This window comes from Eretmochelys imbricata, chromosome 6 (genome assembly GCF_965152235.1).
Source record: "Eretmochelys imbricata isolate rEreImb1 chromosome 6, rEreImb1.hap1, whole genome shotgun sequence".
NCBI classification, from domain to species: Eukaryota; Metazoa; Chordata; order Testudines; family Cheloniidae; genus Eretmochelys; species Eretmochelys imbricata.
Window position 1 is genome coordinate 25,986,975 of NC_135577.1, and position 27,369 is coordinate 26,014,343.

Here is a 27,369-nt window from a genome sequence, read left to right on the forward strand (position 1 = left end):
TCCCCCAACCAAAAAGTACAGTGTTGGTGAAATGTGTCCCCAAAATGGTTCAATTTCCACTAAACTGTCAATGAAAAAGATTCAAACCAAAAATTGTCATTTGGCTTCATTTCTAACTGCAGTTTTCGTTTCACTTTGATTTTTGAAAACCAAGACAAAATGCAAATCTAAAATCTGAAATGTACCAAACATTTGTTTTGATTTTTTTTGGGCAAAAACTTGACATTTTCCATGAACCACTTAAAGACAAGATCTTTGTATTTGACATTTTTGCTGAAATAAAATGAGATTTTTCAACCAGCTCTCCTGTGCCATGCAATAGTCTATTACTGGATGTCAGAGCCTTTCTGCACGATTGCCTTCAGCTCATCACTCATCAGCAACACTGCACAATCAACCAGAGACGGTGCAGGGAAGGGCTACTGTGATAATCAGAAGAACCGAGAGCCTACCTTATGAGAGGAGACTTAAGGAGCTTGGTTTTTTTCTGGCTAAACAAGCCAGAGGTTGAGGGGTGACATGATTGCTCTCTATAAATAAATCAAAGGGATAAACACCAGTGAGGGAGAAGAGCTGGCTCAAGAACAAATGGGTATAAACTGGCCACCTATAAGTTAGGCTTGACATTAGACAAAGGTTTCTAACCATCAGAGGAGTGAAGTTCTGGAACAGCCTTCCAAGAGGAGTAGGGGGGAAACAAAACCTAACTTGTTTTAAGGCTCAGCTTGATAAGTTTGAGGGGTGGTATGATGAGACTGCCTGCAATGGCATATGGCCCACCTGTGATTGCGATTAGCAAATATCCCCAACGGCTGGAGATGGGACACTAGATGGGGAGATCTCTGAGTTACTACAGAAAATTCTCTCTCAAGTGTCTAGCTGGTGAGTCTTGCCCACATGCTCAGGGTCTAACTGAGTGCTGTATTTGGGGTTGGGAAGAAATTTTACCCCAGGTCAGATTGACAGAGACCCTGGGGTTTTTTCCTTTCCTCTGCAGCATGGGGCATGGGTCACTTGCTGGTTTGAATTAGAGTAGAGTAAATGGTGTATTCTCTGTAACTTGAAGTCTTTAAATCAAGATTTGAGGACTTCAGTAACACAGCCAGAGGTTATGGGTCTACTACAGGAGTGGCAAGCTGAAGAAGACTATTGCTTTAGCCATCTGTCAGGGTTCCTTCCCCACTCTGAACTCTAGGGTACAGATGTGGGGACCCGCATAAAAGACTCCCTAAGCTTATTTTTACCAGCTTAGGCTAAAAACTTTCCCAAGGCACAAACTTCGCCTTGACTTTGAACAGCATGCTGCCACCACCAAGTGATTTAGACAAAGAACAGGGAAAGGACAACTTGGAGTTCCTATTTTCCCAAAATATCCCCCCAAGCCCTTACAACCCCTTTCCTGGGGAGGCTTGAGAATAAACAAGATGAGCACAGATCAGCCTTGGATTTTTAACACCCAAAAAACCCAGTCAGATTCTTAAAAAACAGAACTTTATTAGAAGAACAAAAAAAGATAAGAGAACAGCTCTGTAAGATCAGAATGGAAGATAATCTTACAGGCAGTCAGATTCAAAACATAGATAATCCCTCTAGGCAAAACCTTAAGTTACAAAAAGACACAAAACCAGGAATACACATTTCCTCCAGCACAGCAAATTTCACAAGCCAAAACAAAGAAAACCTAACGCATTTTCTAGCTTGATTACTTACTAACTTTACAGGAGTTGGAGGGCTTGCATCCTTGATCTGTTCCCGGCAAAGGTATCACACAGACAGACAAAACCTTTCTCCCCCCTCCAGATTTTAAAGTATCTTGTCCCCTCATTAGTCATTTTGTGTCAGGTGCCAGCTAGGTTACCTGAGCTTCTTAACCCTTTACAGCTAAAAGGACTTTGCCTCTGGCCAGGAGGGATTTTATAGCACTGTATACAGAAAGGTGGTTACCCTTCCCTTTATATTTATGACACCATCTATCTACAAAAGAGATAGTAGCAACTCCCCCTTCCTCAGTATGCAGTGGTCCACAGTATTTCCACTAGAGGTTGGGAATTCTTCCTCACTACCACCTTACATACATTTCCCTACTTTAACATTCTCACCTTCAGTTTCTCACAGTGCAGCCAGCATCTTTCTAGCCAGGGGAGTGATTATGTGTCAGTCAATGTCACTCCTTCCATCAACCACTGGGGAGGGAAGGTTGCTTTCGAGCAACACTCACTCCTGTGTATAGCAGTCCTGCTTCTGAGCCCCTACTGGTTCAAAAGGGGAGAGCTCAAGGTGAAATCCTGGCTCTACTGAAGTCGATGAGGGTTTTGCCATTGACTTCAGTGGGCCAGCCAGGGGCGCCACTGCAGATTTTGGTAAGGGGGAGCCACCTTAAACCGTGAATCCTGGGGATACTTAGGCACTTGAAAACTAATTTTTTGGCAGATAACAGCAATTAGCTGACAGGAGCTCTGTACCTAATTCCTATATAAAAGAAAGAAAATTAAATAAATATTAGACCCACTCAGCTCTAACAACAACGTGTTCTGACATTTTGTGGTAAGTCACTTAAGGGACACTGGTTAGGTTTAAAATTTAATGTATATTCTGACTTTATTACTAACTCTGTGACGAGAGACCCCATCAGGACTCCTGGGTTCTATCCCAGCTCTTGGAGGAGAGCGGAGTCTAGTGGGTTACAGTGGAGAGCAGATACATCTGGGTTCTTTATAAGAACATGAGAATGGCTACGCTGGGTCAGACCAAAGGTCCAGCTAGCCCAGTATCCTGTCTTCCGACAGAGGCCAATGCCAGGTGCTTCAGAGGGAATGAACAGAACAGGCAATCAAGTTGCCCTGTTGCCCACTCCCAGCTTCTGGCAAACAGAGGCGAAGGACATGCAGAACAGGGTGTTGGATCCCTGCCCACCCTGGCTAATTGCCATTGCTGGACCTATCCTCCATGAACGTATAGTTCTTACTGGAACCCTGCTATAGTTTTGGCCTTCATGACATCCCCTGGAAAAGAGTTCCACGGGTTGACTGTGAAGAAATACTTTTTTTTTTGGTTTTAAACCTGCTGCCTATTAATTTCATTGGGTGACCCCTAGTTCTTGTGTTATGTGAAGGAGTAAATAACACTTCCTTATTCAATTTTTCCACACCAGTCATGATTTTATAGACCTCGATCACATGCCCCTTTAGTCATCTCTTTTCCAAGCTGAAAAATCCCAAGTCTTTTCAATCTCTCCTCATACAGAAGGTGTTCATACCCTTAATTATTTCTGTTGCCCTTTTCTGTACCGTTTCCAAATCCAATGGATCTTTTTTGAGATGGGGTGACCAAATCTGCATGCACTATTCAATATGTCGGCGTACTGTGGATTTTTATATAGAGGCAGTATGATATTTTTCTCGTATTTTGTCAATTAAACATTGTTTTTTACCCACTGCTTGTAAGAGCCCCTTTGAAGCAAAAATCTAAGTTCTGTTTGCCCTGATTTTGTGACCTGGCCGCATGCTACAGCAGCAATGGGATCAATTGGCCAGCATGCCTTTTTCAGTAAGGAGCAGCATGGTGGCCTCTGGTGGTGAATGTGTGCATAGACAAATTGATGAAATTCAGCCCTTGGAAAAAAGAAAAGGAGTACTAGTGGCACCTTAGAGACTAACCAATTTATTTGAGCCCACTAGTACTCCTTTTCTTTTTGAGAATACAGACTAACACAGCTGCTACTCTGAAACCAGCCCTTGGAAAGAAACTGCAGGTTAGCAAATATAAATTAGGCTCCGTCCTGCTGCTTCCTGCCCAGTAAACAATCCAACATATCCCAAACCACTCAGGACAGGCTTCAGATGCTCCAGCGCCAGCAAGAACAATGCTGCAGTGTAATCAGCAGCCCCTGTTACAGCCAGCAAGAACAAAAGCTAATGGCTGTTTATTCGAGAAGAAACAAGGAATGTGTAACGCAGAGTGCTTAGAATAAGGCACTCGGCTAAGCCCTCTCCTACCCCAATACTCTGCTGTTATTTTTGAATCTTCCTACCCCTTTTGAATAGTTTGCTGAGATTCAAGCACTAAAATCGAAGCGCTGTTGCTGGCAAGAGCGCACAGGAACTGGAGTGCTAGGTCATTACTGCAGCATCATACATGTAGGGCCAGATTCTCAGATAAGTTGGCATAGCTCCTTGAGTCAAAGGAGCTACCACAGATTTACACCAACTGAGAAACTGGCCCATAATTTATATCTATCTATATCTATGTAAATAAACATACACACACAGAGGATATAACCCTAGTATCCTATGTATATTATGTCTATACGAGGGCTTTGCACCATATTTGTGTGCAGATATAACCAACCCAGACTTAGTTCTTTAAAAAAATTATTACTGGAAAATAACATTGGAATGATTTGTCTTGGATACTAAGTGTGAATGACCAGATATACTGTGGGGCCTGCCATTCTTACCCTATTCTCAGCACAAACATACTTGAGATACTGTGAGAAAAGCAGCTTTGCAGTGTTGTGCATTATAAATTGACAGTGACTTGATCTTTCTGTGCCATTTAGAGGGGAGAGCAGCAGAGAGGCTGCGTGGCTGGCAGGAAAAGAGAGAACTGAGCAGAAAAGAGATGTGGGAGAGAGAGGTTGACATTAAATTAACTACTGGATATTATGGACCGGATTCTGATTTCACTTACCCTGGTATAATTCCACTGATTTCTGTGGAGTTACTCCTGATTTACACCAAATGGGAGATCAGAATCAGGCCCAACGTAAGGCATACCTACAAACTAGAAACTGTGAGAAGACAGATTTCCTGGTCCCTGGCACTCAAATCCTGGGAGGTGCTGAGCATCTGAAACTCCTGCTGAAGTCAGCGGAAGATGCAAGTGCTCACTAGTTGCTCAGCATCCCTCAGGATTTGGCCACATATATATAAAACATACACACTAAAAAAAAATAGTTTCCTTTGAAAAAGCACAATCCCCAACAAATGCAGCGTTTAGAGGGCATCTTGGCATTTGAATAGCAGTACTGGCCCAAAGCCCCAAAGACCAACTCCCATGCCTGAGTGCAGCCTGAGCTTACACTGCCTGCCTCTTACGACAGTGACATGCTGTCTTCAGCTCACATGGTCTCATCGCTAGAGCTGTGGTTTCAGTGCTCGTATGACACGAGTAGTGGAGCACATTAGCCCTAGTGGCTGGAAGGGTTGCAGTCACTGAAGAGATGGCTAAGGCAGATCAAGAGATGTGCGTAATGGTTACATTTCGAGAGTCCTTCCTTCCTGTGGATTTTTGACTTCTGTTGCCACATCCCCAAGGTCAGATGGACCCTGTCTTTGGAACTAAGAGAGCGACCCAAGAGCAACAGATCCAGCACCACATCAACACACAGCATCTTCTCTCCCTCTGCCCCAAGCTTGCTTAGCACAGGTTTAGAAATCCTCCCTTATCCCTTCTGGCAGAAGCTTTGTCCTGGTGTTCTCCCATTGCATTTTGGGAGGCCTGATCCTTGGATGACCTTTGCCCCTTCATCCCTGCCCATCAGCAGTTACAGGGGACCAAGGCAGAGGGTATGCCAATATCCTGAGCCCCCTGGATGTTATGAAGGCCATCGTCAAAGAAGATGTGGGGTTGGATCTGGGAGAGGAGAGGGCCCTTGGGAGCCCCGTCCATGAAGAAGGCTTCATCAATCGCCAGCCCCCATTCCCGGAGGGTCTTGATAGCACGGATGCCCATATCACGGCCACTGCGGGCAGTCACCAAGTAGGTGCGAATAGGGGAATTCTCCTGGCTGAACTTCTTGCGCATCTTCCCAAGATGCATGGCAAATGCCTTCAACGGACCCTGGAAACCACACAGGGATTAGAGGTTGGGAGTACATGAGGAGGGGTTAATTTCACCTTTGCACAAAAGTAGCCAGAAAAGAGAGGTCAAGGAAGATTGAGCGATTTCTCACAGAGGCTAGGAATGTAGATTCCTTACAGCTGCAGATCTTGAACTTTTCCAGTGCCTGGACCACAATTTACTAGAGGGATGGTCTCGTGGACACTTCCCCACTCATCAATCATAAAACATCCCTGTAGCAATGACAGCAATTGCTTACATGGAAACGTGACTTTAGGAAATCAGTTTATGCTTTGAATATCATAAACCTGTCATAAAGCCGAATAGCATGAACCTGTCTTTTAATGCAACTTAGCAGCTAGAAACAAGAGGGGGCCAGCACTGTGCCACCAGTCAGCTCTCCTCCGGCAAGTGGTCGGCAGAGCACCAGTGGTCTGTGAACTGTGCCATAGGGTGAACTGTGCAGTAGCACAGTGGGTTAGTGCTCTAGCCCTTCACTTTTGAAGACTTGATGTAACCCCAAGTAGGGCAGAAATGGAAGTGAATGTTGTGGCCTTATCTCAGTCCCAAGTGAGCAGATGGACATGTTCCAACAAGCAGCACCACAAAAGTTGGACCAGTTGATTGTGACAAATGACAGTGAATTTGCTAATAAAGGTTTGCAGACTGGAAAGAGGGTTAGAAATAGAGCAAATATTCACAGGCGTCCCATCTGATTTCAGTGCAGTGCCCGCGTCACAAACCTCATCTACAGGAGAAGAGACCTATGGTCTGTTACAGCATTCACTGAAACCAATGAGGGACTCTCCAATGCCTTCAGCGGGGTGTTGGATCAGGCCAAAGCAGTCAATGTATAGGCCAGAGGCCACCCATGAATGTTTGTGCATATTCTGCTGCAAGGGGTTACTGGTGAAACCCTAGCAGGAGGGCTCACTCACTGGTCACTGTGGGTGAGTGTAACACAACCAGACTGAGCAGGTTGGAAGCAAGTGTAGGGACTAGGAAGCCCATTAAGGCAGGACAAGCGAACATACCTCTCCCATGGGCACGGCTTCCATTGCCCTCTCATACTCCAGAGCCCCCGACAGCCCTTTCTCTCGAAAAACCCGTTCTGTCTCATCCGAGAAGAGCACGGCATCCCCGTCAAACACCACTCGCAGTTGGGTGCAGGGGGCCTGCACCTCTTGCTGGAAGATGAGAGCCGCCGACACTCCTGTGGGACAGAAAGACGCGTCACTGCCCAGCTGAGGATGGGAACCAGAGAGACTGTGTCCATGCTCTGGTGAGGGCCCCAGAGTACGAGTCCTGGCTGCCTGGTGATGCTGTTCACCCTTGTGCTTGCATGCAAAGGAGGGCAGGCTGGGGAGCAGTCAGCATAGGCACAGCTTCTTTCAGGAAATTGTTATAACCTCACCCAATGCCCACTGACATCCAGGGAAAGACTGCCCCTGACTTCAATGGGCTTGGGATCAGGCCCTTGCAGCTTCCGGTCCCCCAAGTGAAAACAGACGATAGATCTCTTAATAGGGCTCAACTAGACATCTGCAGAGGCAGAGCCATTGTGGGGGTGGGAGAGAGAGGCAATGGACAGATGTCACTGTCTGGAGACACCTCCGTAGGTGCTGTGGGGAGCGTGGCTTGCTGCCCCTATGCACCAAATACACCCAGCACTCTCCTGCCTGTGCTTATCCTACCCTGCCAAACCCAGATATGCTCCCTTGGTGCAGCTGGTGAAACTGGCTGGCACCTCCACTATATTCTTCTATGCACCTGGCCTAATGCTGGCCCTCTTCCTGCACTGGAGAAAAGGGGTTCTCTGCCCACTCTCACATACTGGTATTATAGCCAGGAAATGGGTTTTAAACAAGGAATGTTACTCAATCAGGCAGCTTTAGGGTTTTACTTCACCGCAGAGAAAAGATTTGTCGTTCAGATGTAAGTTGCTTGTGGATTGTGTTGTTTGCCTGAAAGAAGGAACCTCGACAGCTGGGCGAGATCCCAGTCAAACCAGCATTGTTCATGAAAAAAGACTCTGGGCCTGATCCCCCTGAAAGTCATTGGAAAGACTCCTACACCCTGATTGAGGGTAAGTGCATGCTTATGTCCATCCCCATTCAGGAAAGCACTTCAGCATATGCTTAATTTTAAGTGAATCACAGAAAGGAAATTTCCAATTTATAATCAGAGTGCTCTGCAAACCTGATTGTAACAGTGACTCATTCAACCGGGGAGCAGGAACAGCTTGAATCTACAATACTGGATGCTCGTAACAACCAACTTATGACCGAATTCATGAGCAACAATTATTCACACGCACTATTTGATGTATAGTTTAGAATAATGAATACATCTGAGAAAACGCATGGTCTGTTTGTGGGTATCTGGTAAACAGAAAGAGACTAAACTCTTCAGCAACAGATGAATTATGAGTTACTTGCCCAGTTGCACTGGAGACCTGCTAGTTCATCTGACATGCACCACCAAACAGTTACAAGATGGTTATGTGTGACTTCTAGACCCTGCTGAACTGTTAGGTTCTGAATTGTTTCCAGGCTGAGACCTAACGTGTCAAGATCGAGACCAGAACCACTTCTCTGAATTGAGTAATAAACCCCTCTGAAAAAGCAAGTCTTGAAGTAACTTCATCTTGGGGGTGCTGGGGGGGGAGGCGGTGTAGGGCCCAGGTGTAAGAATGAAATCCCAGGCTGGGTGAGAGAGAAGGAGAAAGCACACCTCGCTGGAGTGCATTGCACACGTCCGTCCTGTCGGCCGAGAGGAAGAGCTTGACATTATGGGATTTCAAGTACTGGGTGGAATCTTCATCGCTGACAAAGCAAAACTTGGAAATCTCCAAACCTTAACATCAGAAAAAGTAAATGAAATCAAAAGAATACCTAGCTCTTACACAGTGCTTCTCATCCGTGGATCTCAATGTGTTTTACAAACGAGGTCCGTATCATTATCCCCACTTGGTGGGAAAGCCGAGGCACCGAGCAGGGAAATGATTTGCCCAAGATCACCCACAAAAAACGATCTCTAATTTCTATTTCCAGCCTGCCTTGTGCTCCAGCCCACACACTGACACAGCGCTCCCTACATCTCCTGCCATGGCTGACACACCCTAAAGCAGGGTCCCTTTGTGCAACTGATATCCTGACCCTGTCAGGACAACAGCTGCTCCAGATATCAGGGCAATACCCCTTTCCTGCTGCCTTCCACTCATGCAGTGACCCTCAGCATAGCCACCATTATCTTTCCTCCCCACCTCAGCACAAGGTCCCTCACAATGTTAAATCTTCACTCCCTATCTCCCACGTTCATGCAACATCCTTCTCAGGATGCCAGCCATTTCCCACAACATCACCTTCACTTCATCCCCTTTTTGTGCTACCATCCCACACATAGCCTGTGTCCTTCTCCTTCGATACCACCTGTCCCCAGATGGGCGTGTATCCCCCCTGGACCCACCTCCTCATCTATTTCACAGCAGTCTCTGGAGGACCAGATGACAGTTTTCCCCCATTCACTGAATGTGGGCTGACTTCAAATGAGAGGTGGGATCTCCTTACCATGTTGCTTAGCACTGTTGATGATGCGCATGCCACTCTCTGGGCTGTTGTTGGAGAGGATGATGACATCAAAGAGGCCCTTCTCCTCTGGGTTTCTCTCCAGGAGTTTCTCATTCACAAACTGCATGGCCTGGATGAAGCAGCCGGAGACACGACACTGTTTTATAAAGGGCTGTTCTCTGAGCTGTATACTTACAAACGTACCCACAATCTGCTGCCACACAATTTCCAGCACTCCTCCCCTGCATCCAGGAGACAGAATCGCTCTTGTTGGTGTAGGGAAATGTAGATGACAGTGGCCCTCTGCAACCAATGGGGAAATCACTCAAGGAAGGGCAGACAAAAGCATTGCCATGCACTTTCCCCTCAGGAATTCTGTTGCGGAGGGGATGGCTTTAACTTGCCCTAGGGCATTACAGGAGTCCTGTGGTGGATCGGCTAACATTAGTGATTGTTCTAGCCGTGTCCCCTCCATGCAGGGCGCCCAGTTGCAGAGAGAAGATTGCAGCCTTTCCACCGCCAACAGCCCGGACCCTGGGCTTAAACCAGAAGAGGCCAAATTTAGCCGTGACCTATTGGTTGCCATAGTTACCCTCTCAGTAATTTGGTTTTTGTACTTTAAGCCTCTGGCTAACCCAAAGCACTCCACTCCACTGTGTAAATGAGAGTCCAACATTGCCCACAGTCTCATTTCTTGGATCACAGCCCTCCCGTGAGGCTCTGTGAGTTTCCTCTCCTCCCTCGGGGACAACTGCAATGCCCCCTGCTCTGCTGCTCCCTCTGAGTCAGCGGAGTTCGTGCCCTCTCTCTTCTTCAAGCTCCAACCTTCAGGCCCTCAACAGAGAAGCCGGTGTCAGGTCCAACCACCAACTCTGGCCCCACTTCACTTCCCCTTTCATGCCACTTCCTTCACTCTGCAACAGGCACCCCCTTGTTGGAGTGATTCACCCCACCCTCTGGCTGTCTTCTCTTGGGCCTCTTCCCAGGCCCTTTGACCAGAGAGACCTGGAGCTCTTGCCCTTCTCCAAGTGTCGCTCTTTCTCCTAGCAGGGAGACGAACAGCAAGTCTTATTCTCTCCCCAGTGTATCGCACACTGATGAAAAAGGGACCTCCTTCTTGCCCCTTTCCCAGCATGTATTGCTGCGTGGCCTACAGCTCCCCTTAGCCATGGGAATGACAGCTCCCCAGATTCCTTATTCAGGGCCACATCCTTTTCCATTGACATATGTCTGGCCTGAATTTAGCCTATTTTGTCTAATTACACATAGTCCATTATATATGCACTAAGTATATATAATTCAATTTGCCTACCCACTTTCAGATGTCACCAACCTCTGCTGGTGTCATCTTCCCTCCAAATTGCTGCTGTTACATCCTTGCTCAAGAAGTCACTTCATGGTGCTGATTTTGCTCTGTCTCTAACCTTCTACGGTAAGGTTACTAGGATGGTTGTGATGAGGAAACTAGTGTCATAGTTTTCCTTGATTCCTCACAGTCTGTCTGCCATCCTGGGTATGGCAGGAAGGCTGGTATTTATGCTTTAAACACTAAATGATTTTTAAAAATACCATAGTGATGTGGTGCCATCCAAGTTGACCACCATCAGTTTTGGAATGGTGCCCTGATGGTTTATGTGTCCGCAATGTATCCCTCCACAAAACAGAACAACACACAACTCACGTGTATATTTCATTGTTCCAAATAAGGGCCAAGAGTCACACTCCGATGCACGTCTGAGGAAGCACCTCACCTTGACTGTAGCAAAGACCACACCTTATACTGATAAGAGATAAGGCTGGAAGCATCTTGACCTCACAAAAGCCAAGGTCTCACCTGGCTACGGGCAAAGGCCCAGACCCTCAAAGGTATTTAGGTGTTGTTTTAATGTAGAATCTGGGCCAAAGCATCTCACCTGGATGAAAGCATACCTCACCATGAGTGAGGCACAACTCTTTGCCTATGTCAGAGAGAGATGCCCCAGCCAAAGAGCACAAGGCTTGAAGGAAGTGGGGTCCATTGCTGGCATCTCACCTGAATGAAAGCGAAGGCTGTACCTTGCTCCAAGGGCTTATCCTCATTGACTTGCTGATACTTCACATACTCTTCCTTGCCCTTTGTCAGGAACAGCTGATGCTCCTCCTCCAGGTTGAAGATGGCCCTGGTTGTCACGGCGATGACCAGCGCCTCATTTGGGTCTTTCTGCGGTGGGCAGTGGGAGATCCCAAAAGAAGAGAGGGGTGGATTTAAAAGAAAGAGATGGCAATGATCAATGGGGAGAGGATGCTGCAAAGGAGCAGTGGGAGCTGCAGGCTCTGACATCATCTCCCTTCTCCCACACACTTCCTGGGGTCCTAACTACCTGGGGTAGCCTTGCAATTGCCCCAACCCCCCACCACAGGCAGCCAATTCCTGCGGACGTGGGGCTGTTCAGTGCCAAGACTTGAGCAGGCACAGTGATTGACCGTTTCCGTCCAGCTGATCTATAGAGCACCACCAGCGTCACAGTGTTGCTGCACACCTTTTCTCACCTGTGGGTGTTGTCTGCAAGCTGGTGGGTGGACACTGATAGCGCACTTCCCCAGTTAGTGGAGTCCCCCATTCAGAACCTAGATGGTGTGTATACATCTTGCACATTACAGCAGCTGGGACAACGTTTGTTTCAGGTGGAAGTTATTGGATGAACGGAGCTGTACGCTGGGGTCAGACCAGGCAGGAATAGATGTGGGATAGGACACCTATTCTACCAACAGCTCACTTGTTACATGTATTTGTTGACTAGGATGAATTAAGGCATGATGCCTGAGATTTAAACCCCACCGTGGCAGCTGTGCGCATTGGATAGCATGACACACTTGATTGCTGTTGGCCCTGCACAATCCAGGGAAGAGAGGGACCTAGGGAGAAAGAGATGCACCCTGGGTCTATGGTGTTCACTCTCAACCCCTCAGATCACAAAAGATAGGGCAGGCAAAGGTTGGAGGTCACGTCACTCCCAACTTGGCAGCATGCATGATGCATACTGTTGTCTGTCTGGTTTCAGAGTAACAGCCGTGTTAGTCTGTATTCGCAAAAAGAAAAGGAGTTCTTTTCCATTAGTTAGTCTCGAAGGTGCCACAAGTACTCCTTTTCTTTTTGTTGTCTGTCTGTGACAGTGTTGGGCACCTGCTCCATAATTTTGGCTGATCTGGACACAGTACAGCCTCATTCCACTACTTGTGCAGAGCTGTAAAGAGGGGACACATGCTTTACCAACACCATCCACAGTTTCGTGCCAACACAGACTAGCTTCACTGCACATCACCAGCCCCACCTCCCTTCACAGGCATGTTTCACCTCAGTTTGTCTCCACTCTTGCAAGAAGAATAAAAAGTCAATCATGTCCTTCATGGATGCTACCACTTGTGAGTTTTCATTTCAGCCACTGCAAAGGCAGGCTTTTCCAAACAAATCAGTCTCACCCTTTCTTTATACGACCAAAAACAACAAGGAGCCCTTGTGGCACCTTAGAGACTAACAAATGTATTTGGGCATAAGCTTTCGTGGGCTCTTATAACTTCATTGGGAGCTTCAGGTGCTCAGTAGTTCTGAAAACCAAGCTGCTTTTATTTAGGTGCCTGAAGATAGGGATTCTTTAGTTCTCCCGGCATGAACATTTTAGCTCCAACTTTGGAATCAAAATTAGATTTCAGGAGTTCCTAACTCCCATTCCTGTGCTCAGATCTCTAGATCTTGCTTCTCTTTGTTGGTGGGTTTTGGAATATCACACTGACGATAAGTGCTTGAACGATGAAATATAAAGTGATGTAACAAATAACTTCTTACCTGTTTCACATTGGTGTTTATAACTGTGCTTTCAACCTCTGCCATCTTCTATCTCCAACCTCAAACAACAGAAAATAAATTATTAAACTTTGACAACAATGTTAGATCAAATTCAGACTCAGGAGATGTTTTGCTCTTTTCAAATTTTAATCAACAAGTGGCATGGCAGTAGAGGATGTGGTGGGGGGAGGGGCAGGGTCACCCCCCCAGATTTGCTGCTTGCCTTGTACTGAGCATGCTCACACGCACTGAGCATGCTCAGTAGCACTGCAGAAGCCACTGACCTCACTCCACCCTCCCCCGCTATCGGCAGGCATGGGTCGCCTACAAAAGAATAAATGTCTGATCTAACCATTTCCGTCTAATCTGATCATTACCAAATTGATCCACATTGGCTCCTATTCAGCCAATGCCAGATCTGATACTTTTTAAGGGTTGGTTAGCTTCAGAAATCCAGTAATTAGCACTAGAATAGAACTAGTCACTAAAAATAGTCAAGACAACAGAAGTTGTGATGAAAATAAAAATGGACCCTTTGCATTTCAGGCCTCTGTGCATAGTGTTTTTAGGGCTAAGCCTTTATATTCTGAGATAGACTGGGATGGAGGTGCTGGATGGAGGAGATCTGAGTTCAGTTCCTGGCTCTACCACAAACTCCATCTGTGACGCTGAGGAAGTCCCTTAAATCTCCTTCTGCCTCTGTTGCCATCTGTAAAATGGGGATAATACTTCCTTAATTCACAGGGGCATGTTGGCTACTATATAAGAGACTAGATTGGGTTAAATTCATTGAACAGCTAAGAGACAAATTCTGCTTTGATTAATAGCCCTTGCAATCTCCACTGGTATAAATCAGGACAAAAATTGAACCAAAGGTTCTGGTCCCCTGGATCTTTCTGCCTCTTTCTCAGTAAGAGGAAAGGTGCTGGTGCAGTAGGCTGGGAAATGTGGAAATGAATTAAGCTTGTTAACCTTGTACTTTCCTAAATTGAAAGTCTTTTTTTAAATTTACCAAGCAAATCTATATCAGACATTGAGGTGAGTCTATATTAGATCACACCCATTTACTGAACCAGTGCAGAACACGGACAGTAAAAACATGGAGTGAAATCACAGATCTAAGTAAGTTGGTAAAACTCCCATTGACTTCAATGGGCCAGTCTTTCAACCATGGATCTTATTAGGGCTGGTCGAATACTTTACAATGAAACTATTTTTTCATGCAAAACTGGGTTTTTGACTGGAGACTTTTTTGAAGAAGCATGAGCTTTCTGAAGATAATTTCAATTTTTCATCAAAAAATAAACTGAAAACTGAAAAAAATTCACTATTCAGCCAAAACCCAAAATACTTTAACTGAAAACCAAAATATTTTTATTCTAAAATGCCATTGTGGTGCCTCATGGGAGTTGTAGTTTGGGTGCCTCATACTCTCATTCTCCTCCATTGGCTAGGCTGCCTACCTGGACTTGATCTTCCATGATGCACTGTTTGCTGTAATCAACCATAAAATATTCAGCACTTTCATTACTAAAAATTCAATAACCTTGTTATGATTTCACTGGGCAAACATGTTTCACTGCAAGAGTTTCATTTTATAGGTCTCCTGCCAAAGCTGAGAGTACTGCAACAGAATAGAGCTGTCCAAAAAACGGTTTGCATCCAATTCATTAAACAGGGTTGTTATTATTACCGTTAGTATTTGTTATTTGTGTTACTGTAGCACCTACAAGCCCAGTCAAGGGCAAGGGCACCAATGACTGGAGGATAGCTAATATGATGCCAATTTTTAAAAAGGGCTCCAGAGCTGATCCCCGGCAATTACAGCCCAGTAAGCCTGACTTCAGTACCGGGCAAACTGGTTGAAACTATAGCAGAGAACAAAATTGTTAGACACATAGATGAACATAATTTGTTGGGGAAGAGTCAACATGGTCTTTGTAAAGGGAAATCATGCCTCACCAATCTACTAGAATTCTTTGAGGGGGGTCAACAAGCATGTGGACAAGGGGGATCCAGTGGATATTGTGTACTTAGATTTTCAGAAAGCCTTTGACAAGGTCCCTCACCAAAGGTGCTTAACATAAGAATGGCCCTACTGGGTCAGACCAAGGGTCCATCTAGCCCAGTATCCCATCTTCTGACAGTGGCCAGTGCCAGGTGCCCCAGAGAGAATGAACAGAACAGGTCGCCACACAGGAACAGAGCCCAGGTCTCCTTGCTCCCAAGCCAACACTATCGACTGGGCCAGGTTACTTCATAGACTGATCAAACTCGGCTATGGGGAAGTTCATGCTGCTGAGACCCTGGCTCTGGGGAAGCATAGGTGTTTAAAGTGCATCTACTCCTCACACACAGAAGTCCTCTGCTTGCCCACAGAATGGGCCCAACATGGACAGTGGTGATGTAAGTACAGCCTTGTCTGTCAGCCCTGGGAATGGAACAACCAGGGCTGCTGCAGGTCAGAATTGAAGGACATGAGTTTTAACTCCCTAGCTGCTTGCTGAACTGTCTGCCAGGGAAAGGTGGGGCACCATAATTAACCATAATTCATTGAACATTAGCCAGCATTTGTGCAGCACTTTGAAGTGGTAAAGCACCATGCACGATAACTGTGCAGAATCATAATTAGGTGCATTGGCAGAGCTACGGGGGTGGAGGAATAACAACTGGGGATGCTGTGGATCAAGAATAAGGAGCATTGGTGGGGCTGTGAGAGGGCCTGGAATAGCAGAGGTCATTGCAGATCAGACCTGAGGATCAAAGCTGTTGGGGGCTCCACGACTGGAATCCCAAGGCATGCAGCAAGTCAGGATGGAGGTGTATTGCTCTTAACCACTTAGTTGTTAAATGACATATCAGATCCAGCTAAAAAAAGCAGGGTGGGCCCAGTGTTCCTGGCAGACAGCTGTGATAAATCCCGAGATTCCAGACAACAGAAGAGAAATTGCATTCACAGTTGGGAACATAAGAATGGCCATACTGGGCCAGCCAAAGGTCCATCTAACCCAGTATCCTTGACAGCCAACGCCAGGTGCCCCAGAGGGAATGAACAGAACAGGTCATCATCAAGTGATCCATCCCCTGTCGCCCATTCCCAGCTTCTGGCAGACAGAGGCTAGATCGGGACACCATCCCTGCCCATCCTGGCTAATAGCCATTGATGGACCTATCCTCCATGAACTTATCTAGTTCTTTTTGAAACCTGTTATAGCCTTGGCCTTCACAACATCCTCTGGCAAGGAGTTCCACAGGTTGACTGTGTGTTGTGTGAAGAAATACTTCCTTTTGTTTGTTTTAAACCTGCTGCCTATTAATTTCATTTGGTGATCCCTAGTTCTTGTGTTATGAGAAGGAGTAAACAACACTTCCTTATCTACTTTCTCTACACCAGTCATGATTTTACAGAGCTCAATCATATCTCCCCTTAGCCATCTCTTTTCCAAGCTGAAAAGTCCCAGTCTTATTAATCTCTCCTCATACAGAAGCCATTCCATACCCCTAATAATTTTTGTTGCCCTTTTCTGAACCTTTTCCAATATATCTTTTTTGAGATGGGGCGACCACATCTACACAAAGTATTTAAGATGTGGGCATACCATGGATTTATATAGAGGCAACATGATATTTTCTGTCCTATTATCTATCCCTTTCTTAATTATTCCTAGCATTCTGTTTGCATTTTTGACTGCCTCTGCACACTGAGTGGATGTTTTCAGAGAACTATCCACAATGACTCCAAGATCTCTTTCTTGAGTGGTAACGGCTAATTTAGACCCCATCATTTTATATGTATAGTTGGGATTATGCTTTCCAATGTGTATTACTTTGTATTTATCAGCATTAAATTTCATCTGCCATTTTGTTACCCAGTCACCCAGTTCTGAGAGATCCCTTTGTTGCTCTTCACAGTCTGCCTGGGTCTTAACTATCTTTAGTAATTTTGTATCATCTGCAAATTTTGTATCATCTGCAAATTGCTTAAGCAAAGTAAGCTGTCATGGGATAAGAGGGAAGGTACTCTCATGGATTGATAACTGGTTAAAAGATAGGAAACAAAGGGTTGGAATAAATGGTCAGTTTTCAGAGTGGAGAGAGGTAAATAGTGGTGTCTCCCAGAGGTCTGTACTGGGACCAGTCCTATTCAACATATTCATAAATGTTCTGGAAAAAGGGGTAAACAGTGAGGTGGCAAAATTTGCAGAGGATATAAAACTACTCAGGATAGTTAAGTCCCAGGAAGACTGCGAAGAGCTACAAAAAGATCTCACAAAACCAGGTGACTGGGCAACAAAATGGCAGACGAAATTCAATGTTGATAAAAGCAAAGTGATGCACATTGGAAAGCATAATCCCAACAACACACAGAAAATTATGGGGTCTAAATTGGCCGTTCATATGTTTCTGTAGGTATCAAAGCAGAGGGAGATTTTAAGGGACTAATGTGGTGGTTTCGTGAATTCGGATGGTCTCCATGCATACACAGCTAGTTACATGGTGTCTCTGGACTGCAGAGGTTTAGATCATGGCATAGTTTTGGGATTTCAATTTAGTGGTCTGTACAACCCAAGTGGTTTGTGGGTTGTTGCTATATATGCCTGCTTGTGAATAAACCACAACTCCTCAGTGCTTGAGCTCCACCCTAGTTGTGCAAATTCCTCTATAACTCCCTCTGGTGAGTCACAGAAAATAACTTGCAAGGTATGAGATACATTTAGGTCTACAATCAATGGTGGTCAAGGAGAAAGTCTCTAGCTCAGTGACTCTCAACCTGTGCAGACTACTGTACCCTTTTCAAGAGTTTGATTTGTCTTGTGCAAAATTTTTAATAGTGGGAGTGCTGAAAGCCAGCCTCCTTACCCTTGTCCAGCCCCGAGAGCTGAGGTTGGGAGTAAAGCCTCGTGCACAGGGTGGCAACTGGGACCCTGGGTGTGGGGCCGGCAGCTGAGACCCTGGGTGTGCAAGGCAGCAGCTGGGACCCCAGGTGCGGGGCTGGCAGCTGGGAGCTTTGGGGTGCTGCAGCATGCCCTGCACCCCTAGCGCCCGTGCCTATGTGTGTACTCCCAAGTTTCATCTCACTTAAAAACTCACAAAATCAGACATAAAAACACAAAAGTGTCACAGCACACTACTACTGACAAATTGCTGACTTTCTCATTTTTATCACAGAATTATAAAATAAATCAACTGGAATATAAATATGGTACTTACATTTCAGTGTACAGTATACAGAGCAGTATAAACAAATCGCTGTCTATGAAATTTTAGTTTGCACTGACTTTGCTAGTGCTTTTTATGTAGCCTGTTGTAAAACAAGGCAAATTTCTAGATGAGCTGATGTACCCCCTGGAAGACCTCTGCGTGCCCCCAGGGGTACACGTACCCGTCGTTGAGAACCACTGCTCTAGCTTAACCAGAATGGTACATTCTCTCAGGTACTGTGGATGCTGGAGGGTGCACATAACCCATTGGGTTGGCTCACATGTTGATCGTGAACTGTGTGTAACGAGTACCACTGTCCTCTAATAGATGGGATACATAGGGGTATATCAAACAGCTCCTGCTCTCACAGCTCTTGGAGGAGAAACCTGGGCCGAAGCCAAAGGGGATGAATCCTATTCTCTATGACACATGTAAACAGCCACTGAAACCCAGTGTTTTATGTGCGCACCATGGATTGGTACAAGGCACATAGGCAAGAACTGCCATTTTTGATGTTACAACAGCAAGGGAGGCTGCTGAATGCTGGAGGGAGATGCTCATTAGACGTCGGATTTGTCTGTGCGCACACATGCATCTGCTGGGGAATTAAATCAAGCCTCCATTATAATGTAGAAGGAATATTGTTATAAACATGTAGCAGCAAGAGAGGTTTCCCACCACAGAGCTTCACCCAAGCAGGCAACTTGCGTCTAACCACATCAGCTGAAAAGGAAAGAGAAATGAACCAGAAGAAACAGATCCAGCAGCTGAACTGAAGCAACAAGAGGGCCCTTTAGGCTAAGTCTACACTTAAAAAATTAGATTGAGCCAGGGCTGTGAAAAATGTTGTGCCCTGTACGACACAGTTAGGTCGACCTACCCCTCATTGTAGACACAGCTAGGTCAATGTAAAATCCTTTCCATCAATGTTGGAAGTGTCTATATCACAGTGACACAACTACAGCACCCTAGCCCTGCCACTGCGGCGGCCGTGCTGCAGCCATACCCTTGGTGTCGGTGATGTTACTTTGTCCTTGGAAGTGATGCTGGACTTTGCCTCTGCTCCCCCTACCATCCTTGGTCTGACTGTTCTCCTGTATAAAGCCAAGTTTGCTTAATTTCCATGTTCCTGTCCTACTACACACACACAGGGGCATTGGAACAATTTTTATAGCATTGAACAAAGCTGTAAACCCCTGCCCTGTATATGATGGAAACTACTTCAAGCCAGTAGTTCCAGCACCCCTGCACATACACGCAAACACACACACACACAAACAGAGAGACCAGCTTGGAAACTAATTCATTCTTATTTGGGAAACATCATCTTTCTTCCAGACTGCCCTCAGGACAGCATACAAGAGCTGTCTATAGACACATACAAGCCAAACTCACTGTGTGTGCTCCCTCCACTCTCCAGTGCAGCTTGTTGCAGCAGTGGTAGCAGCATTCAAATGTTTAAAAAAAGACACTGCCTCCCCTTTTCTATTTCCCATCCCCTGGCAGGAAGCAGGAAGGAATGTGGCAGCCCCCATGCTCAGAGAACGCGCGCAGCATGCTGGGATTCGTAGTCATCTCTGCAGCCTGGCCTCCTCTCCGCAATGCAAACAAGAAGGGTTAGACTTCATTTCCCAAGCTGCGCAGCATGGCAGGCTGCCAGGTTGTGGGGAGCGGTTTTTAGTCTTTAGGGTGGATCCCAGGACACCGCTCTAGTAATGAGAGGTGCTGGGCGCAGCCAGGCTACTAATGACAAGGCGGCGATAATCTCAGAATCAGAGTGCAACTGGGCTGCTCTGTTACTTTTCGGTGGTAGGTGTGGTCATTCCTGCAATTCCTTCTGTTTTTAGATTCAGAGCTATTTGTAACTCACTTTCAGCTCTTTCATTTCATGGCCCTTGAAAATGGAACTGTCATAATTTAGACCAATTATATACACTCACATCTACCCAAGAATACAAGTCATTCACTATATATATATATACAAACACACACACACAGAGAAACGGGGAGTTTGTTGATTACTCAGGCAAAGGGGCTAACACAGAATATTAATAGGATGCCAAGAAAATTTGTCTGTTCGTTATGTGAAGATTTTAACATTTCCCACAATTATTTTTAACGTTTTAAAATGGGGATGAAAACACTCTTCCTACCTCCCATGCTGTTGGAGGTTTAAACTTCCTGTCCAGCAAAGCATGTGTTGAAGCATCTTGAAGTCAATGGGTCTACCCACATGCTTAAAGTTAAGCAAATGTTTGAGTGCTTTGCTAGATCAAGGCCTAGGTGCCATAATTAGTGCTAAGTATCATTATTGACTCTTTTTCTGAAATGTGTACAAGAACTAGACTCCAGTTGAGGCATTGTTCTGGTACTCTGAGGTAGCTAATCTCTTCATCTGTCCTGCTAAAAGAGTCTATTTGAGTTTTTAAAATATTTTCCTTTTGAGAAACAAAGTAAAAGCCTTTTAGCCTGCCATGCCATTGGCATGACACATGGCATTCCCTCCTGCACAGAAGCAGACCAGTTCTCTGTCCCAGGATATTGCAGATCAGACTCGGATGCACAGATGGCCTTGTTAAAGCTGGCAGCTATGAGGAAGTGCTTATGTCTTCATCACAGGGTGGAGCAGATGCAACACTTGGGTGAGATTGCCTTTCTGTGTCCCTAGGTTTTTTAACCCTTTTGTTCCAGGCTGTCTGATTGGGCTGTTTTCAGGCAGTACACAGCTGTATAAAGACACTCTCGGTTTTCAGGCTCACATCTCAATCTTGATTCTTTCACTGAATAGCCCTTTCTCAGTCTCTATTATTACTTGTATCTGTGTCTGTTTCAGGGGTCACATCCCCCGCTGAAATCAGCATAACTCCAGTGCAACCAATGAAGCTGTGTCTATGTACATCAGCTGGGACTCTGGCTCTGCATGGCATGTGTGAACCACTTGCGCATATGTTTATTAGCCACCGTTTTTGAGTTCATAGCTTCTTTCATGATTGTTTTTATGAATAGCTCATCCCTTCACTGGAGGAATCCTCAGGTTCTACCTTTAGCCCACCAAGCACCCTGAAAAGGGGTTGGGTTTATTACAGTTTCCAAATGCTGGGTTGTTCTATCCTCCTGCCAGCTCCCACATCACTGTGACATCACTCCTTGTTTGGAATGTTAATCCTTTGCCATGTTATTTTTGTAAGCTCTTATGCACTTCCTCAGGGTGGTTAATCATGTGGTGAAGGGGCAAGGCTATGCTAAAGGCAATCTGAGTTCAATACTTGGCTCTGCTACAGGCTTCCTGTGTCACTTCAGCTGAGTCATTTAATCGTCCTCTACCTCAGTTCCCCATCTGTAAAATGGGGAGAGTGGTGACATTTCCCTACCTCATGGGGGGGGGGGCGGAGAAAAACATTCAGTCATTTGTGTTGTGCTAAGAGGTAGGTCTATAGCTAGAACGTTTACAGTCACATGCTATGTTTGTCTACACATCTGTTTGCTCTGGTTCTTGGTTTATGAATATTGCCTTTTCAAACGTCATGTCCACCCCCTTAAGTAGCCTTTTATTGTTGTGCCCTAAAGCTAGATGGCCTATACCAAGACAGTCTTCTAATATTCCAGATTCAAATACTGTGGGCCTGATTCTCCTTTCCTGAATCCCTGTGTCTGGAGTAGAGAAGAACAGGGGCAAAGGGATTTTTAAGCTGCCTTTGTGCTCCTTATATTCTGGGACTGTGTAGGGGCCTGCCTGTTTCCCTGTATCAGTTAAGGCAGCCTCTGGGCTGCTCTAAGTTAAACTTCGTGTTGCATCCTATAGGCCTTTGGGAAGGAGAGAATAGCACTAAGTGCAGTGTATTCTGGCCACACCCTAATCCACCAGGGAGCAGGACCAGAATTAAGCCCATATGCAAGCCCAAGGAGAGGCCCTTACCGCAGGGGTATTCTCAGCGGGCCAATTCTGCAACTTTTAAGACCCCTTTAAGCTGCCAGAGTGGCTTTAGTGTTATGGAGAATCAGGCTCTGGTTCTTTATCTTAAAGTCTCCTCAGCTTTCTTCTCCCCATTTTGTTCCTTATGCAGAAAATACGTCTTTAATTGCTAACTTTTTTTGCCAGGGTACAATGATCGTTGCACATATTCATTACTTCTTCAGAGCTTCCTTCCCCTTCATCATGCTTGGTATGAAATGCACTGTATACTGCACCATCAATAACTGGGCTTTTCTTTTTTTCCATTTGACTCACTCCGTGGCCCTTGTATGCAGCTCAGATTGCTTTCTGAGCCTTTCCTCAGATCTCCTTAGCATTCTCCAGGAGTTTTAGGGCAAGTGGAAGATTTACGTGTCACAGTCACATAGCGTCTACAGCAGCTGTTTTTATTGTGCCTGTCTCCTGTTGGAGTCAGCATCCCTTTCATCAGAGATCTGCAGTCAGGTGGGGTTTTCCAGAACTCCATTTTTTTCCAAATCTGATCCCATGTCATATTTCAGTGATGACACAGGTAGGATTTAGGGTAACTTATTACAGCACCAGCAGTAGCGTGTTAATCTAGCCTGGCTGTATTCTCTGTCTCGTGCTCTGCAGCTGGTTCACATCTCTCTGTGCGAGGGTAGTAGTGTGGCATTGCACAGCCGCTCCTGCAGCAAATGTGGCAATTTTACACTTAATTGTGAAGTTTATCTCTTTATAGCACAGGTGTCAGTAGAGAGAGGGGATAGCGCCCTGCTGTAGCACACCCTTTTGTAAGAATGGAATTGTTTGGTGGGGAAGGGATAAGAGGAAGTTGGGTTAATACGAGGGTGTGTCATGCCCAGCCAAGGTTGAGATGTTAATGAAAACCTTGTTCACTGTAACAGCATTAAATAGTTAAAAGTGGCTTCTCTGTCAAGTTATCACTAGAACTGAGTGAACAATTAATTTTTCAGTTCAGGGACTGGACTGAAAAATATGAAAAAAGAATTTGGGTAGTTTTGAACTGAAACTAGTTTTTTTTTAATTTTTTCTCACCCAAATGAAACAAACAAGCAAAAAAAAAAAAATCATTAAAGACTGAAAACCACCTGAAATGCAACATTGGACTGAAATGAGATTTGGGGGGGTGGGATGGGGTGGGGTGTTGTTTTGTTTACATTTTAGGCGTTTTTCACACTTCGTAAAAAAAATAATCTCGTTAAATTTTGAAATTAAACACCATTTCAAAATGGAAACTTGAAATGTTACATTCTGAAACGTTTGAAACCAACTGGACTTTTTATGACAAAACATTTTTTTTTGGCAGCAGCTAGTCACTGAATTTGACCTTAATTTGCAAATAGTTTTGATGCCCCCCCGAAATGCATTTTTGTGGAAAATTTATTTGCTGAAGCTAATTTTTCCAGCTCTAGTTATCTCTGGTTTACTCCCATTGTAACAATCACCATTCAAATCATTTTAACGTTTCATTAAAGACACAGAAAAAGAGAGAAAAACAGTTAAACCATTTAAAACATTAAGTGTTAAAACAGGCTTTCATTGTAACAATATTCTTTGTTCCCTTTCCCTTTATCTGTCTCTCTCACCAACAGAAGTTGGTCCAATAAAAGATATTGCCTCACCCACCTTCTCTCTCTATACAGGGGAAAGTCTTGTCTGACACTTTCTGATGGTATTAAAAACAGTATTCACTCTCCTGTTTTGGGGGGAAAGAGAAAAAGTTAGTTTAGATGGTCTCAATCTGCACATGGTATACTTGTTGCTGTCTGATCCTGTTTTCTTTCAGGCAAGACAAACACAAAAGAGAAGAGAAAAGGCAGCTTCTGTCTTGGGTGCTGACGTTACCTTGCAGCTTCCCAGTTGGGGCAAAACACAGGCCCAGCACACTCTGGTCAGCCACTCCTAGACCTGGCTAACTCGTACAAGTGTTGGGCTGTTGAAGGTGGTGTTTTTAGCTACCTGTCCGGTCATTGGTTCACAGCAGTGTTGCAAAAGGTGGAGCTGTCTTGGACGGCTAAGTCACACTCTTATTAGACAGGAGACAAACGGAGAGAGACAGGAAAGAAGAGAAATAAGGTGGGGAAGGAAAATGACATCTGGGGGAAGGAGTGACGGCAGGAAGCCAGGTCTCACCAGAGACATTTTCTCTCTTTGCTGTTCTCTTCTCTCCCCTTTTGTTCAGGATTTAGCTGAAGATGGTGGAAGTGGCAATGTCATCGGGTTCCCTCTCTCTTGTCAGGATGTCTTTCAGGATCAGGATGATGACGGCTCAACGGTGTCATGGTGGATCCCAGGAGACAGTGGAGTGGCAGCAGCTATGACGGTGAAGCTTGCTCCTTCAAGTCCAAGAGTTCAATTATTCCTCAGTCAACAAGGGGAAGCAACCACCTCCCATTAAAATTAACCAATCATTATGGCAATTTAACCATCAGCATTTACTTCCTCCCATTTCTCTAATTTTTCATGTTGTTATTATGCCAACCTGTGACTTTCCCCGGAGCTTTGCAGACCCTTCATCATGGTTCTTTTCAACAATCCAGTTTGTACCATTCGATTTGCCTCCAACTTTAATAACAATTTTATCTAACAACCTGATTTGGAGTTTTGTTAACTAGGCCTCTGCACAACACCCCTTCCCACAGCCAGCTATTCCTGTAGGAGGTGCAACGGTATCTGTTGTGATTCATCAAGAGTCCCTGCAATAAAGATGATACAAAATAGCATTGGAGGCAGAGACACAGAATCTACCATCAAATGGGCCAGCCCAGCAGATTAGAAGCCAGTCAGTAAGCTACCAAGAGGGGGAGACAAAGCTTCTGAATAATTTTGTTCTGGGGCTGTAACATGCTGGGTCCAAGGGCAGTAGCTGGTTAGAGGCTAATATTCCATCACCATTTTAACCCCAGCAGCTGCATCTTTGAGCCATTAGATATCTCTGTGTGCTGTGCAGTGTTCCAGAAAGGTGTGGTCCCTGGTAAAGCAAGGAGACAAAGAGGGAACCAAAGGTATGGGGAAGTCTGTTTATTTGTATTGATAATTTGTAGTTTTCTTTAACAAATACCTCCTGCCTCCAGACTGTGCTATTTTATATGTCACAACACAGGCCACTACATCTTGCTATTTATTGACCCAATGTTTCTTTGTTTCTCCCCCATCCTCTCTCAAAAAAGGCTGTATTCATCCTGAATTTTTTGTAGCAAATAACTAGAGACAAGCATAAACCAAACCCACTCCCCCACTTGTCCCCCTTCCCACTTCTTCATTCCTTGTTCTGAATACATTAAATCCTGGGGGAGTTCAAAAACCAGATCTGGCTCTGAATTTTGTGGCTTGAGCCTGTTTCTGGATATGACAAAGAACCGGCTTAAAAGCTTGACGTGTTGTTCCCCTGGCCTTAACATTACATATCTAAACATTTGTTAAACGCCTTACTGCCAGCATTCCTGCACCACTAAGACACAGCCTTGACGTTTACCGTCTGTGAAACCATTTTCCGCATCCCAGCTGATGACTTGCTCACCAAGGATTTCCTGACTACAGTGGTTATTATGGTCCAGAGTTAATAATTAAGCAGTCCTGTTTGCTATGGGCTATTCTCTTAAATGCTGCACAGAAGAAGACTATACTAGGCATGATATACAGAGCAAAGTTGACAGAGAAAGAAAACTCCCTCTCTCAAGATAAACCCACGAGTCTGATGTACTACCAGTTTACTGATTTTTGTGACATGCCCAGTGGCTTGTGAACTTTGTTTGGATGGATTTATTCTCCTGGAAGGATGTAGCTCACTGGCCACAGTCTTGATAATTTAGGCAGGGAGAGAGAAAGAGAGGGAGCATGTGAGTGTGAGTGAGAGGGTAGGTGGTAAGGGCAAGATGGGGAGGCTCTGATGTTCTGATTCTCACAGTGTCACATCTGAGAAGTGGATTTTAAAAGAAAAATAAATTGTGAGCACACTTCTCCTGGAAAATAATGTCTTGAGGAATAAGCTCCCATACACAATACTGAGCAAGGAATGATGGAGGACCACTGGCTACGGAGACCCCACAGCCTCCAGCCCCACCAGGAGTCACACTCAGCCCTGCTGCATCTCAGTCATTTAGAACCTTTCTGCACAGGCAAATGGCCCCTGTGGGCAATTGGGTTGTAACACAATTGCAAGTGGAGAGTTTTACAGCAGGGTTTGACCTTGTCCGTGTTAATGGGACCAAATCGTAATGCAAGAATATTATATTTCATTACAGCTCTGGAGCCTGATTCTCCGCTGTGCTCCTAAGGATGGGGACATAGGTGCCTTGCTGCTGTCCCAGATCCTGGGGGGTAACTGGGGACTGAAGCCTCCGAGCTATTTAACTAGCACTCCTGGAGAAGCCCCCAATGGCCAGCTTGCTATGCTGGCTTTACACCACCTGTGTATTCTGCTATGCAAAGGGAATTGCCCTCTGCCCTGCCAAAGCAGCTCTCCATCCCTTTAGTGCAAAATGGATGGAGCAGCTGCCAAGGATCTTGCATGTAATTCAGGGGTTCTCAAACTGGGGGTTGGGATGCCTCAGGGGGTCGTGAGGTTATTACATGGGGGGTCGTGAGCTGTCAGCCTTCACCCCAAATCCTGCGTTGCCTCCAGCATTTATAGTGGTGTTAAATATATAAAAAAGTGTTTTTAATTTATAAGTGGGGGGGGTCGCACTCAGAGGCTTGCTGTGTGAAAGGGGTCACCAGTACAATAGTTTGAGAACCACTGCTGTAATTGTTCCAGGCAGGCTCCTAGTTAGGCCAAGTCTACACTGCAAAATTAAGTCGACCTAACTTAGTACAGCCACTGCAGTAATTACATCATTGGTGCATTGCTACACTTTGATCCTTGTGTTGGCGGTGCACGTCCTCACCAGGAGCACTTGTATCGATTGTACTGTCAGCGTGGGGCATGGTGGGGCGGCTTCTGAAAGCCAGTAACAGCCGACATAAGCAACCCAGTGTCT

General features: G+C 45.3%; 1 protein-coding gene across 4 annotated transcripts; it reads right to left on the reverse strand.

Moving 5' to 3' along the window:
- Positions 1 to 1,474: 1,474 nt before the first annotated feature.
- On the reverse strand, positions 1,475 to 19,930 carry LOC144265564 (cytosolic 5'-nucleotidase 1A-like). Of its 4 annotated transcripts, XM_077818261.1 has the most exons (8): positions 19,831 to 19,855; positions 19,114 to 19,158; positions 13,234 to 13,292; positions 11,443 to 11,610; positions 9,411 to 9,540; positions 8,575 to 8,697; positions 6,876 to 7,054; positions 1,475 to 5,841 (listed from the first exon to the last, which is right to left on the reverse strand). In XM_077818261.1, exons 3-8 carry the CDS (start codon positions 13,276 to 13,278, stop codon positions 5,539 to 5,541), a joined length of 948 nt encoding a protein of 315 aa, XP_077674387.1. In that variant the 5' UTR covers positions 13,279 to 13,292; positions 19,114 to 19,158; positions 19,831 to 19,855; the 3' UTR covers positions 1,475 to 5,538. The 4 variants fall into 4 exon arrangements, with proteins under 4 accessions (XP_077674387.1, XP_077674385.1, XP_077674388.1 ...); XM_077818259.1 differs by lacking the exon at positions 19,114 to 19,158 and having other exon boundaries at positions 19,831 to 19,930; XM_077818262.1 differs by lacking the exon at positions 19,114 to 19,158 and having other exon boundaries at positions 19,818 to 19,844.
- Between the last annotated feature and the right edge of the window lie 7,439 nt (positions 19,931 to 27,369).

Bases quoted from the DNA above. Each gene is read 5' to 3' on its own strand.
- LOC144265564 (XM_077818259.1), bottom strand. From the start codon at position 13,278: ATGGCAGAGGTTGAAAGCACAGTTATAAACACCAATGTGAAACAG. The intron at 11,611-13,233 runs GTAAGAAGTTAT...TGCCCACCGCAG, and splicing joins TAAACACCAATGTGAAACAG to AAAGACCCAAATGAGGCGCT. The intron at 8,698-9,410 runs GTAAGGAGATCC...TCTGATGTTAAG, and splicing joins CAACAGTGCTAAGCAACATG to GTTTGGAGATTTCCAAGTTT.